The sequence below is a fragment of the Choloepus didactylus genome, chromosome 1, assembly GCF_015220235.1.
Source record: "Choloepus didactylus isolate mChoDid1 chromosome 1, mChoDid1.pri, whole genome shotgun sequence".
Lineage (NCBI taxonomy): Eukaryota > Metazoa > Chordata > Mammalia > Pilosa > Megalonychidae > Choloepus > Choloepus didactylus.
In genome coordinates, this window is record NC_051307.1 from 15464317 (window position 1) to 15477576 (window position 13260).

The window sequence follows — 13260 nt, forward strand, 5'->3', positions numbered from 1 at the left end:
CCTCACCTATTATTACTATTGAGTTGAAGAAACAGGGCAGTTGATTTGAATTTAAAATTCCATCTCATTACTTCCAGGGAAGGATGCTGTTTTCTCATGATTATGTATTTTGGTGTGGTGATTTCAACTATCGAATTGATCTCCCTAATGAAGAAGTTAAAGAGCTCATAAGACAGCAAAATTGGGATTCTCTTATAGCAGGAGATCAACTTATCAATCAGAAAAATGCTGGGCAGGTATATATATATATAAGAAAATATTTGCATTGGCAAGAGTTGTACTTTTCATATCTTAGAGGATTTGGGGGTGTGAAAATGCTCTCCTTAATCATAGTGGCTTTTATTAATCTCTTGGAGTAACTTTGTACTTAATGAACAATATATCTATAGTTCAACCAATATAGAATTACTTTTTCGTTTAAAATTTTCAAAAAAGTAAAGCCCAAAATAATTCCCAGGAGGAAAAATATATTATGTTTCTATAAAATTTTAATTTTTTATAGTAGGTTATACATTTTTTGCTTAATTTTTTTTAGTAATAGTGAGCTTAGAATCTTAGTCTTAAAAGCTACTGTTTTTAAAGATTTATTTTGTTTTTTCTTCTCTTGTTTCTCATTCTTACCTGCCTTTTTGAAACTTATTTATTAAAACTTGTGACCATAAAATTTTGAAAGAATTTATTAAAAAAAATTTTTTTTTAACTAGAGATGATTGAAGGCCCCTTGATACGGTAGTCCCAAGGCTTAAATTTTGACACTTTGGGCACCACTTAACCTTTTTACACCTCAGTTCCTCTTTTGAGAATGAGATTTCAGGCTAGATAATTTCCAAAGTCCAACACAGCTGTAAATGCCTGTTGTAACTCAGAGGTCTGGTGGAATTTCCTTATTTGTGCTTCTGTAGTTTGTTTACATTAAAATCAAAACAAGTAGTATGAAAATGACCATGTCTTAGGTTATTTGTTCTTAAGTGTAGCTCTATTCAGAAGTGTTCATCAGATACATATGAATGTCAATGTGAGAGTGTTCAGCACATAATAGACATTTAATGAATGTTTGCCTGAATGAAAACAGGACTTTTCACTTTTTGCCTGGTGGAATAACTTTATATATGTTTATTTAGATTTTTAGAGGATTTTTAGAAGGAAAAATGACTTTTGCTCCAACATACAAATATGATTTGTTTTCTGACGACTATGACACCAGTGAAAAATGCCGCACCCCTGCATGGACAGACCGTGTCCTCTGGAGAAGAAGGAAATGGCCTTTTGATAGATCAGGTTGGACAATGAACTTCTTCATTTAAATGAATTGATGCAACTTTTATGAGGAAGAAGGGAATGGTACATATCAAAAAAGAAGAACATAGCTATTTTTTTCAACAAAGGTTATCTAGAATAGAAGAAATAAAACTTAAATATAGTACAAATTTGTTTAACTATTCTAAGGCCTGCTTATAACAATTTGATTTCATGTTTCAGTCTATTTTCTTTTCAGTAACATAAGTTCATATAGAGCAAAGCAAGGAAACTTTTGTATAGTTTTCAGTTAACTGCAAATTAAAGTTTTAACCAAGTGTATCTGGTAGTCCAGCCTCAGACAGTTGAAGCTAATGAAAAGGAGAAAGCTCCTTGCTCCACGTTGTGCTCATATGTCTTCTTTCCTGTTTTGTTTTATTCTGGCTGCAGCTGAAGATTTAGATCTTCTAAATGCTAGTTTTCAAGATGAAAGCAAAGTCGTCTACACCTGGACTCCTGGCACTTTGCTGCACTATGGAAGAGCCGAGCTGAAGACTTCTGACCATAGGTTTAAACAGTCTCAATATTACTAATGGTGCTTGGAATTTGTTTAAAATATATCTTTCCTTAAGCATTCCTAATACATCTGTCTTCCTTTATGCCTTAGGCCTGTCGTTGCCATGATTGATATAGATATATTTGAAGTTGAAGCTGAAGAAAGGCAAAACATTTATAAAGAAGTAATCACAGTACAGGGCCCACCAGATGGTACAGTAATGGTCTCAATCAAAAGTTCTTTACCAGAAAATAATTTTTTTGATGATGCTCTGATTGATGAGCTTCTCCAGCAGTTTGCAAATTTTGGTGAAGTTATACTCATAAGGTGAGTAGAATATTTATTATCCAAAAGCAGCTTATGATTCATAAAAGCTTCTGTGTTAGAAATAACCTTGTTTAATGTTTGAATAGTGCATGAGTATTTGTGTTTTCAAACTAAAGAAAAATCATTATATAGATACATTATTCAGAGAAATCAAAGGTTTTGAAACTGAATACTCTTACTAGAAAGTTTAAATAGTGAAACTTTATATGAACAATTGAAGACTAAATTATGAGATCTCTTAAGATTCCTGTATAACATAACAAAGCCATATAACAAAATGAAGCTGTAATTGCCCTTTTATTGTTTTAAAAGAAAGATAAACTAGAGTGACTTTTTCTCCTAAGTTTAGGAAATTTTACATTTTAAGTAATTTTAAGTATGTTTAATTTCCAACCAATAGAGAAGCAGCACTGCCAGGTGAATTGTCAGAAGTCATCCATTCCAGTCTTGGATTCCCTTGTTGACTTAACCGTATGCTTTTTGCAGAATAGCCGCCTCATTCCTCATTTAAAAAATGTTCTCTTTCAACTGTACAGCAATTTTGAGAGATTGAATGATGTGTGCATGTTTGAATTCCATAGGGCAGGGGTACTATTAAATTCCTTCCTGGGCTGCCTCCTTGCTTATTTAGGTGTGTTTTATGGGTATTCAGTGGACCAGCATCTGTATTAGGTGCTGTGGAAGAGCAGAGGAGAAATTGAAGACCCAATGCTGCTTGTAGTCTAGTTGGGAAGATTGGCATGTGTGTAATGGCTTCCCTCGACCCTAAACAGCATAGTCCACAGAAACAAGAAATTGTGGTTTCTGCAGAAACATGCCAGAGAAATTTGGAGTTCTTTCAGAGAGTAAATGAGTAAATACCAGAAGAACTCATATTTAGACTTCCCTCAAATCCTTTGATAAAGATCTATCTGAAAGCATTGAAACAAAACAAAACAAAAATTTCCAAAGTATTAAGATTCTAAAAGGTACATAGTGAAAGTTTAAAGTTTACAGAAGACAGTGAACTTTGCCAAATATGAAAATGCCAAACCACCAAGACCATCATGTGAATTGTGTGAGTGAGCAGCAAAGTAGCAGATAATTGTACCTAAGGGATAAATAACTGATACAAGAAAACATCTTGTCTGACTTTGTAACCCAGACTGTAAAGAACTTGGTGTTCATTTGGAGCAAAGTTTTCACACAGAAAACAAGGCCTCACCCTAACATCTTAAAACCATGGGGTTTCTCCACACCTGAAATCTTCTCAGGCATTTGATTGTTGCACCTTAACATTTCTCTTAGCAGACTATTTTATTAACACACTATTTGAAGGAAATTTGAATTTGGATGCTCTCAGGAGAGAATGCCCTCTCCAGGTCACCACAGGCCCGACTGCTCTCCCTCTTTTATTTTTTTATGCATTTTCTTGTTATCTTCCTGGTGCCAGTAGATGCTTGTTAATTAGTAATCATTGAACTAGTTATGTCTCAGGTATTAATTATATTTTTTGTTTGTTTTTCTTTTTCTTAAAGATTTGTAGAAGATAAAATGTGGGTTACATTTTTGGAAGGAAGCTCGGCCTTGAGTGTTCTGAGCCTAAATGGGAAAGAGGTAATATGGCATTTGTTGGTCCTAAACCGTTCTGAAATTAATTGTCTAGATATATTCTTATAGCTATGCAGTAAGGTTATATAAATGTGTTTTCATTTCAGGTGGGCAATAGACCTATGGTATGCTTGAGGAAGTATGGGTTAAAATATTTGTTATTTAGAATAGGTTTCTGACTAGCCTAAGATTATTTTGATCCCTCTGCAGAGATATAAACTTTTATTATGAAGTAAGAAGAAAATATGTTTGTTGTCTAATTTGATTTCTATTATATTACAAATTTCAAAGATTTAATCAGATAGTTAGCTCATCTATAGAGTAGAAAGGATTTCTATTAAATGAAAAAAAATGCTTTATTTCCACAAGAACAAGGGAAGAAGGTGCTCTTTATTCCTCAGAATGTGTTTTATTGACTTGGGCCATGGTGCCCAGGCACCTCTTTCAAGCATAAATAAAAGAATTCCCATAGGTAGCAAATCTCATTAAGGCATTTTAGAAGTTTTTAATTAGTGGAGATATCGCTAACTTGTGATTTGTAATATCGTTAATAGGGGAAGTTTACCTCAGTGACCTGGAACAGTTTTACTTCTGTGAAGTGCTGCATTTTTCATTTTTTTCTGAATGCTTTCAGACAAATCCTAAATTTCTAGGTATTTCTATAAGGGTGGACTGAAATCCAGGCCTGGTTTATCTAAGAATTTCCCTAGGCTTCCCTTTCTGTCCCATTACTTGAATTTGCTTGTAGAAAAAATTTCCATGCTTGTCTTGGTTTGGAAATAAGGTTTTGTAGGTTTGTTTTGTAAGTTTTGTAGGTTTGATACACATATACACACACACATAAAACATACCCCAGATGGGATCATGTTATAGATACTGCTTACTGGAGACTGTATCATGGACATCTTTCCATATGAACAAATATGTCATTTTTAATGGCTGCATAAAATTTCATCTGGTGGATAAATATATAAACTTATTTAACCAAAATGCTCTTAATAGGCATTTAGATTGGTTCCACTTGTTAATTATTAAAACCAGCATTCCAGGAAACCCCTGTGTTCCTATAACTGCATGCTTGTCCTATTATTCTTTAGGATATAGTCCTAAATGTAAGTTTGTTATCTCAAAGAATATAGGCATATTAAAATTTGATATTTGTTACCAAATTGCTCTTCAGAAAGGATGTGTCAAGTTATACTATGCATGGGATTACCCTATTATCTAATCAGATAGTAGATATTTTTTAACTTTGACAGTCTGGAAAACTAGAAGTAGTATGTCATTTCTGTTTTAAGATTTTGGTTGCTGGTATATTTCATTGATTGGTTATTTGTACTATTTTTATGACTAGCTATCTGTGTCTTTAGCCCATTTTTCCATTGAGATATGCATCTTTTGAAGCTCCCTGTGTGTTATAGAGGTTAATCCTTGTGAAATACGCTGCAACTATCAGCATATCAGACATTGCTGTGTCTTAACTTTATGGAAATTTACTTTTTAATTTAATTCTAGCTGTAGTCTCATACTAAAAGCCTTTCCTCATCCCCTAATAATAGAAATATTGACGATCAACTCTCACTTTGGCATTCTTTGTAAGCTCTTACTCCCCTTCTGAGTATTTCTTTTGTCTTTCCCTGAAAATTAAATTTTCCATGTTTCTTTTTCCCCCCTTCTTTTCAGTTCTGTCCCTCCACCCTTAAATCCTAGTCATCTGTGTTAACCTCTTAGAAAAGTACCCATCATTAACTACCCTAAAAGATTTTCAAAACTCTTACAGTTATGTTTGTGGGAAATTGAAAATAATCTTTAATTTATTCTTTGAACATTAAATGCTTCCAAACCTGTAGCCTGTTGCCTTTATTGGTGCCATTATTTCAGTGCCACATCTCCCAGGCTGCATGTAGATCAGTGAGAGTTCTTCTATTTCAGGGAAGAATCTCAAAAAAGTATATAGCTTAACCAGAGCAAACCTAAAGAATGATCTTCTTGGCCATTTTTTTCTCCCTGTCATCAAAACTTCTTCCTTTTCAATTGCCTCTGATCTCTGCCAAGTGAGTATTCTAAGAGATTGCATGTTAAATGACCATTAGAGTTCTAGGGGCTTAAGAATGCTTATCATTGTTCTTTGGTGAATATGTAAAGAATGTTACTGACTTTTAAAAGTAATAAATGACTTCTAAGGTTCTGTTAAGTTCTGAAATTGATTTTAATACTCTGATTTAATAAGCAAGTAAAGGATTTCTCTTAGGATTCTGACTTCATTTCTCAGTAAGGATGCTAAATTATTATGAAACATGACATGCCATTCAGGCTGCCAACTATCAGCCTCTCCATCCATATTGCCTTCAAGGAATTCTTAAACCATTAACACCTGAGCCAAGGTGTCAGCTGTCATCACAACTTGTTGGACACAGCTCCCCAGTTCATTTGGAAATAGCAGAAAAAGTTCACATGTTGTGTATAGTTAAGGAACTCTTCAAATCAAAGGAGTTTGAAGCTATGTGGGAGAGAGCTTACATTTTGGAAAGCTAGTTTGCTGTATGTGTTTGGGCTTTGTATGAGCATGTCTTTCTGGTGCATAGTCTTTTTATGTTTGACTGAGGAGTGTTGTGGCACTCTGCGAGTTTTTTGAAAGTTTTTTTTTTTAATACCCTGTCAGGGCATGCTGTAATTTGATTAAAATTTGCTTGTTGGTTGTTTAGATTACAATTCCATCTAAAAGTCACTCAGTTATAGGAAAGGCAGACTGACAGTTTTACAGACACCACTCATTCTGATTTCAGAATGATTAACATGATTGACTTGAATATATAAAGTGGGCTTAAGTTTTCTTAATATTCTTCTGATGTTTGAAATGCTGAAACTACTTTGACAGTACAGCATCTTTCAGAACCATTATGCCAAGTTAGGAAGGTCCAAATGAACAGGAAATGTCCTTTTAAAGATTTTGTATGGTCTCATTTATAGTTATTTCATGTAGGAACAGTTATTTAATCTGAGGATCAAAATTAAAAGAAGTATAAAATTAGGCAGCACACTTGTCAGTGAATTTTTGTCTGGCCAGGAAAGAGATACTGGCTGCAGCAAAGAAAACTTGAATCTGTGTGCAGTCTAGAAAAGAAGACCTTTATTTAGTAACACAGGCTTGAAAAGGGAGAATGGGAGCAGTGTTTAAACTAGCTAAAAATGTAGTATGTGTGAAAGACTTACGTTGAGTTGAGTCTAGCTAAATTAGCTGTCTGTGCCATTTCATAGTACAAGTAAGGCAGCGACTTTATTCCAAAATAGTTCATTTTCATGTCAGCAAATTTTATTTTTTTCTATTTTCTTACTCACCTAGTTATTGGGTCGTGCTATAACCATTACTTTAAAAAGTCCAGACTGGATCAAAACTTTGGAAGAAGAAATGAGTTTAGAGAAAATTAGTGTTCTGTTGCCATCCTCAACAAGCTCTACCCTGCTTGGTGAAGATGCGGAGGTCACCGCAGATTTCGACATGGAAGGTTTGTTTGTTGAACACATTTACTTCTGTAGTTGTAGATAAGTTTCCTTCCCATCAGTAAATTCTTAGTATCCAAGAATTATCTCGTTCTTCTTGAAACACACATAGCTATACTAATTCAGTTTTGCTTTACGTTGTATTGTGTTTATTTTGCTGCTACATAGACTTTAAATGTATATGCTATTCTGCCACTCATATGTTAAGACATTTATAAATGTTAATTTATATTCTTGTGTAATAAGCACAAATTGGTATTACCGGTATGTGATTTGATCCGTCTAATTATAGTTAAGGTAAAAAAATTAAAAGTTCCGAGTGGATTTTCTAATAGCAAAAATGAATTCAGTAAATTACTATAAAACAGGATATGTTTCAAAGTAATTTAAAAGGATTCAAAGTGGCTAGAAACACATTAGAAACTGGACCCACTCATAATAAATGTAAGCATTTCAAGTTTAGTTTTGGGGCAGGTTATCTGGATAAAATAATTTCTTAAACATGGTTAAGAAATGCATTTGCTTTTTCATATTACTTACTACATTATTCTAGCATATTTTTCATTGAAATGCATATCTTAATTTATAAAAGGACGATACATCATGTTATGATACCCTGTATATCTAGTTATTGCATTTAAGAATTATTCATCTTACAATATTATCTCCAGTTTTCACAATTCGCTATTAATTTGTTTACTTGGCCCACACATATTGATATAGAACCTTCTAAGTGCTAGGTCCATATGAGGTACTGGAAAGCCAACAGATGTAGTGCTTGCCTCCCAGAACTCACAACTTAGTGGGTGCTACCCACAAGTAAGCAGACAATTATAATAAAGCGACATGAACGTGATGACGAAGGGTGCTGTGGGAGCTCATAGGAGGGTGGCTTCGCCTGGATTTGGGGACTTGGGAAAGGTTTTCTAGAAGAATTAGAATTTAAGTTGAGAATCTGAAGGATAAGTAAGAACTAGACAAGAAAGGGTAAAGGGGTGTGATCTGGGAAGAAGGAATGTGCAGTCCTACATGAGAAAAAGAAGATCTAGAGTAGATTGTGTAAGTATAGCTTGTGTGAAGGGGATAAATGAAGAAAGAAGAACACAGGAGGAGGAGCAGGTGTGGGATGGAAGATGGATTTGGTTTTGAACACGTTGAATTTGAGGTGTCTGTGGAATCAGTTGGCTCTAGATGTTGGCTGTTGGCTCTGTGAGAAATGAGCTCTGGACTCACCAGGTAGCTCTAATGTCAGTTAAAGCCACAGGCATTTTTTTGTTTGACCAGTAGGATTGTGTAGAGAAGGGAAAGAACTAGTCCTGGGATTGAATGCCGAGGGACACTAACTTTAAAGATAGGCAGAAGAAGGCTGCCCATAAAAGGAAACTGACATTTCTGGTTATTTCTTCCTAGTTTCCCAGAATATATTCCAGGAAGATATAGTGGCATTAAAATCAAAGAAAAAGAGCATAACCAAGAAGGAGTAGTCAGTGGGGTCCCATACCACAGAGACCAGGAGGAATCAGGACTGAGACTTGTCCTTTGGATTTAATCACAGGGAGGGAGGTTGTTGGTGACCTTCACAAGAGTAATTTTGGTGGACTAACAAAACCAGATGATATAGGTAGAGGGCATCAGAAGTGGAGAGAGTATATGTGGACAACTCTTAAAAAGTTTGACCAAGATGAGGGGACAAAAAAGAAGAGAGAAGAGGGCCATTGTTTTTAAGTGGGACAGGGTTGAGAATGCTTAATGCTGATGGAGAAGAGCTAGTAGAGGGTAAGAGGCTGACAGTATCAGGGAGGGGCAGGACAGAGCAATTGATAGAGCAAGGTCTTGGAGAAAACAAGTGGGTAGGACCCCGTTCTGTCCATCCACAAATACCTGCAATTAGATTCTGACTAGGGCCAAATTGCTGAATGGGATTCTCATCTTATGACTTCTCTTTCCTCTGTGAAGTTTGCGAATTGAGGTTATCTGTTGGAGTGGCATGGGCTCAGGAAAGTTGAGAAGTTTTGCAATACAGCTCCTGTTGAGAAGGGGTGAGAGGGGCCAACCAGGGAAATGAGGAATTACCAGGCAGCTGTGAGAGCCCAGGTGAGGCTGAAGTGATTGCAGTCATCACGGTTGTATGGTTTTCTGTAGCAGCAGCGCAGCAACGCATATGTAGTTGTGGAGAGATTAAACGGTGAAACTGATCCAGGGTTGGGGTTTTATCAAGTAGGTGCAATGGAATAATAGTGAAGTAAGGGAGTGGATGAGGTGAAGAACATATAATGGAAAGATAAATGTAGAAGAAAGCAAAATCAGATGGCTAAAAGTAAGGGATTAAAGACTTGGATCCTGTTGACATCAAATGAAGAAAGAGAGTAACTGAGGGAGGAGCTGAAAGGGTGGCAGGATGAAGGTAGTACAGTTCTGAGGGGTGGCAGTATCTGGGTATGTTTGCTTGAAGTAGAGCTGAGTGTCAGTAAGGATAAGACCAGGGCATTTAGATGTTGAAGGGGGTGTCCACGTGGACTTTGCTGTCACACAGAAAGAGTGTGTGACACTTACCTTACCTTACCATCTGATTCGCTGCTTGATGAATGAGTTCAAGTGACTGGAAGGAAGGAGGTTGGAGGTTACTGGAACAAGTCAGGGTAGAGGCTGTTACATAAATTCCCAATGGCATAAGCCTCACAGAAAGAGGCCTTTTTGTTCAGGGTTGGAAGGTTAATGCTCTGGAATTGCAATTAGATTGCCAGGGGCACCCTGACCCCACTTTCGAAACCTGAGGTAGGTGGGGTTGAAGAGACCTCAGAGAAGAACCAGGGTTCCAGTGTTCAGTTAAAGCAAAGGAGGTGTAGGTTGAATGGGAACCCAAGGGGGAGGAATAGTGAGGAGAATTTCAGGGAATGGTTTTTGGCTGGCTGAGAGTTTGTTTACTTGTAAGGACAGGACCTAGGTTGGCAGGTCCAGAGAAGGATGTTCCAAAGAGCACAGCAGAAAGGTTTGGGAGGGAGAGCAGCACCGAGATAGCTGCCCATTGGAGTACTGAAAACCCACTTAGTGCCGGCTCCAAGTGGTTAGTCCCCACTGGCACCCTGTTGCCCTGAGATTATCTTTCTTTAACCATGTTTTCTATAGGGAGTTTGTGCTGATTTAGTTCTGTGCGTATAAATTTTGTTTATACATGTCTACATGTTTAATCCATGCACGTTTGCAGTGGAAGAATTTTAACATGTTTATTTTGTCTATTTAACCCTTTAAAACCTGGTTTGGAGGGAAAAAATCTCTGAGAAAGTTAAAAGGCTGATGTTTTGATAACCTTGCTCTTCCTTAGGTGATGTTGATGACTATAGTGCTGAAGTAGAAGAAATTCTTCCCCAGCACCTCCAGCCATCTTCAAGTTCTGGCCTTGGCACTTCCCCAAGCTCTTCACCCCGGACCAGTCCCTGCCAGTCTCCCACTATAGCAGAGGCTCCTGTGCCTTCCCTTCCCGTAAGGCCAAGTCGAGCACCGTCAAGAACTCCCGGGCCTCCAAATGCACAAAGTGAGTATGTTATTTTAAAGTCTTATATGACCTTTTCTTGATTAGTGTGCTTAATTTTTAATGGTCAAAGCACTGATCCTTTGGATCCACTTTGGAGCATCATTCTTGTCTACCTGTACAGTCCAGTGCTGTCATGTACTCTGTCTTGTGTGCATCCAGAGGAGAATCTGTAGATGAGAGACCTCCCCTGGGAAAGCAGCTCATTGTCAGTGTTACTAGATGAGAATTTTTTGGAATTCCTTTTCTGTGTGATCAGATTTGTTCATTTCTTAAAATTAACGTTTCCATAGTTATGGTAAAACCTTTATCATAAATCCCATCTATTTGGACTGACATATATGTATATTGCCTGTTTTACATTAGGAAATGAACTGTGGGCTTAACTGTGTAACTATACATTACCTATAGTACAGTCTGAAGCAAGGAGAGAAAAAACAAGTTTTTTGAATTGCCATTATTCCTCTAAAGTTGAAGATTTATCTCTGGCAATTGTTACATTAAATGATAAGTCATTCTTCTATGCTGAAATTTTTAGAAAATATCCTCCATCCCTTTCTACTCTTAGAGTACTGGTTTCCTTAAATAAAGTCAGGATAAGCTAAGGTAGAGAGAAAAGAAGAGACTCCCTTTTTCTTCTCTCTTCTGGCCTACAGACTGCTGATGACTTAACCCAGACAGGACTTAGTGCCACCTTGATAGGGCCACCCAGTAAACCAGCTTTCAGCACCTAGGGTCTAGGTAAAAAATTCAACGGAGAGCTAGCATTCTTTCTTAAATGGTCCCAAAGGGTAATTGTATGGTAGAATTATTTGTTATTCCTACTGAAAATGTGCATTGTATTGTGTACTAATTTATAACACTGGCAAAATAGAAAATGTATCCTATATGTATATATAAAGTCACATATGTATATATGTATGAAGCACCATACCTTTCTGCCAACACCCACTTGGAAGCTGATCTTCTTCCCCAACAAATGTCATGTCATAGGTTCTCCTGTTGACGTTCAGGCCGCAACACTGCTGCAGCAGAAGGACTCTTCTCAGGCCTTAGAGCCCAAGCGGCCGCCTCCTCCCCGCCCGGTCGCGCCTCCTGCGCGGCCAACTCCCCCACAGAGACCACCACCCCCTTCAGGTAACAGACCCTTCTGTTTCCATTTCGGCTGGACTTACAGTTCTCCTCCACCCTATGTATAAATGCCCTACGTGTATCAGATCTCCAGTGTCTAGATTTTATTGTTTTTCTATCACAGTTGCTCCTTGAGGTTTTCTTTAAAGAACATGGTAGACATGGCAGAACAGGTGTCAAGAGTGTTTGCCAACATGATTTCTCTAATGTGTTTTCATAGCTGCCTTCTCTCAAGTGTACATGAGATGCTTGGTTTTATTTTTGTTAATTTGGTATAGCTGGGCATGTGAAATGTTCGTAGATAAAACTAGTTTATTGATTTCAAAATCCTCATTTCCGGCTTTTATAAGCATAAAATCATTAGTTCACTAATGTGTGTAAAACCTTAATTAGAACTGAAGAGGATAAATATACTTATTTATGAAGTATAATTTATACTTACATGAAGTACCTTTATATATTAGTTTAAATATTCTTTTTTAAACGAGCATGGTTGTGACTTAGATTACTAGAAGTATATGCATTAAATAATATCTTTTTTATAGTACCTAGACATTAATATATTGATTCTACATGATATGAAATGAATACAGTAGTAAATAGTTGACATTTCAGTTGTTTATTAAATGTCATTTCCTTTCTGCTGCCTATTTTATTAATGAACTGTAAGGGGCTAGGAGTCCTGCACCTGCTAGAAAAGAATTTGGAGGTAACCATTTACATTTGTTCTAATGTATGGATCTTGGTTCATTAATGTTTTGGAATTCAATCCCTGTGACTGAAAGACATTTTAGGTTAGTTTGATAAAAGTCAGATGAGTGACACTTATATTCCAGATATAAATTCAAGCTGCAAACTTCTGTTATCTTCCTGTCAAGTAAAAAGTTAGTGCCGCATTTTAGTAGTGAATAGGACTAGTTGGTGAGGAAGTGTCTACATTTCCCAGGGAGACAGAGTTGAACAAGTACTCATCAAGGTCTAATACACTTTTTCTTTTTTTTTTACACAGATTTAATTTCCAAAAGTCATTAATTTCAAAAGGTATTCAGGTGCAATAAATACAGAACATGTCCTAAGTGTTTGCTTAGTGATCCTCCAGTACATTCCTTTTCTGTAGCTTGTGGATTAGAAGGTTTCCTCAGAATACAATTTAAAGTTATAATTATCTGAAATATATCTTTCATTTTGCATGGCTTTTTCATGATTAATCATAAAACAGGCCATGTTTTTTAATTTTAAGAACTATATGATTTTCTTTTATTTGTTTCCAGAAGAAAGTTTATATTAATAAATGGATCACTTTTTGCTTAAAGTTACATGAAGACTTCTCACAAAGCTCAGTTGGAGGTATACATAGGACAGGTATATCTGTTTAGTCTGCTTCTTAAGA

General features: G+C 36.4%; 1 protein-coding gene across 1 annotated transcript in view; it reads left to right on the forward strand.

Moving 5' to 3' along the window:
* SYNJ1 (synaptojanin 1) overlaps nucleotides 1-13260 on the forward strand; it is a 121440-nt gene that overhangs the window by 94131 nt on the left and 14049 nt on the right. Inside the window, 9 exon segments of the mRNA XM_037832529.1 lie at nucleotides 78-236; nucleotides 1122-1278; nucleotides 1687-1804; nucleotides 1904-2119; nucleotides 3637-3715; nucleotides 7053-7215; nucleotides 10533-10742; nucleotides 11733-11876; nucleotides 12541-12579. Of these exon segments, the coding sequence (XP_037688457.1) occupies nucleotides 78-236; nucleotides 1122-1278; nucleotides 1687-1804; nucleotides 1904-2119; nucleotides 3637-3715; nucleotides 7053-7215; nucleotides 10533-10742; nucleotides 11733-11876; nucleotides 12541-12579 (1285 nt within the window).